This window comes from Gobio gobio (assembly GCF_949357685.1).
Source record: "Gobio gobio genome assembly, chromosome: 15".
NCBI lineage: Eukaryota > Metazoa > Chordata > Actinopteri > Cypriniformes > Gobionidae > Gobio > Gobio gobio.
The window spans coordinates 43,551,180-43,553,178 of NC_137108.1; the positions used below are offsets into that span (position 1 = coordinate 43,551,180).

At 37.2% G+C, this 1,999-nt stretch overlaps 1 protein-coding gene across 1 annotated transcript; it reads right to left on the reverse strand.

The window, feature by feature from the left end:
- Nucleotides 1–207: 207 nt before the first annotated feature.
- On the reverse strand, nucleotides 208–1,999 carry LOC307138262 (uncharacterized protein). Its single transcript, XM_079836475.1, has 4 exons — nucleotides 1,971–1,999; nucleotides 1,780–1,849; nucleotides 1,219–1,345; nucleotides 208–1,105 (listed from the first exon to the last, which is right to left on the reverse strand). Exons 2-4 carry the CDS (start codon nucleotides 1,823–1,825, stop codon nucleotides 886–888), a joined length of 393 nt encoding a protein of 130 aa, XP_079692601.1. The 5' UTR covers nucleotides 1,826–1,849; nucleotides 1,971–1,999; the 3' UTR covers nucleotides 208–885.

Genomic DNA, 1,999 nt, shown 5'->3' on the forward strand with positions numbered 1-1,999 from the left:
CCAACTGACTGACATGAACTGAGGATATTCATTTGGTAATAAATGTACCCAAATTTCATTGTGTGGTTATTCAGTTGCTTTAGGTTTTATTCAGGATAGCTGAGCTAAAACAGTGTTTCTGTCATATTACTTTCTTACTACGAGGCTGTATAATGTCTGTGTATATATATATATATATATATATTATATTCAATGTTGTATTTTTTTAAATAAAATCACACAATATGGCCAATTTAAGTAATTTTTGCTATATTATAACAAATCATGTTGGGGCATCATTGATTCTTGAGATGTCAGGGGCTCAATGTCCCACCATTTTACCTGCTATTAAGATAAAAAGGAAACATTTCTACTTTAAAACTAATCTTTACAACATGAATGTACCGTTTCATTTTTTCATTCTCTCATTCTTGATTTAATCAAATGTATGACATGTTCACTCATCCAAAACCACCTGTCCTCAATGCATAAATCAATGGATGAAAATACATAAAGTTATGAAAAAAGAAAATGTTACTATAAAAAAAGGAAAATATGCCTATTACGGTATGTAGTTATTATTAGGCTGCTTCCTTGAGCACATTAGGAAAATTAAACACAATCTTTTTCCTTATGGTTTTTATATTTCTTTTGCTATGAGTTCAACATCACAATTTCTTTAGGTAATTATTTTAAATTATTCTTTCTCAACCATGATTTGTCAGCTTGATTTTCCTTAAAACAAAATGGCTACTTTTAATAAAATGTGAGATGTGCACGGAAAAACACATTTTGTGACAAAATGGAAGGAGGAGATGGCACAGTGACCTTTTAAATCCTTTTTATTATTTTAAATATACATAAAGAGAAAATATAAGAGAACTAAGCAATGGTGATTCTTTGAGTTTACTGAGGCGGCAGGATGTCTTTGGTCTTGTCAGCCACAAGCTTGAGGACGTCTTCAACGTGGGTCTGGACCATGCCGGCCAGGGGGGCGACCTGAGCCTGGACTGATGCGGCCAGAGGCTTGATTTGTTCCTCAATGTTGCTGGAGAGGGGCTTCAGCTGCTCCTGGAGCTTCTCAACCATGGGCTGGAACTGGGCTCTGCTCTGCTCGAGGTAAGCGCTGCAACACCAACCAAAGAGAATTCATTAAAAACATACATTCAGTTGGATCATAATTGTGTTGATAATTTAAGTTCACAGTTGAGATGATGATGATGATGATGATGGACTTACTTGGCCTTGTTGACCAGCTCAGGGCCCTCAACGTTCTTCAGATTGTCCACGAGGTCCTGGAAGTACTTGGCGATCTTGTCCAGCTCAGCAGGAGCGTCTCTCTTGACCAGAGATGCTGACTCAGAGCCTGGAACATGAACAGAGATGTTTGATCGATACACTCTTACATCTTCAATGGCATTACTCTCAAGTACTCGAGCTAAATCAGGTGAAAGACTCTATGGCCTTTACTGTACGTTTCTACAGGACACTTTAAGTACTTTACAGAGATAGAATAAAGATAAAATATCCATCACACACATTGTTCCATGTCTGTTTAACCCCTACATTCTTACGTTTTTCTCACATTGATGAAATAGGACCATTTTGGGTTCTTCGGAGAACCTTTCAATGAACAGTTCTAAAAAGAATTATTTTATTATTCTAAAAACCCTTTTCCACTATTAAGAACCTTTTGTGCAATGGAAAGATTCCAGAGTGTAGGCTAACTAAGTTGCCATATTACATCAAAATACAACATATCTTGAGAACATCACAAGTTAACATGGTTTAAAGTCTCACCAATGGCCAGAGCGACAACAAGGACGGCGATGAGGGAGAATTTCATGGTTGCAGGATGGGCGAGAGTTGCCTGAACAGACAGAGACAATAATGCATTTCAGTTTCTAGTCAGATTTCTCCTCTTAAATTTCCACAAAGATTCAACAGCAGAGCTCAACATGACCAGAGGTATAATGTAGATGTAATCTTACCTTACGTCCAGGGGTTCTTCGACCTGATG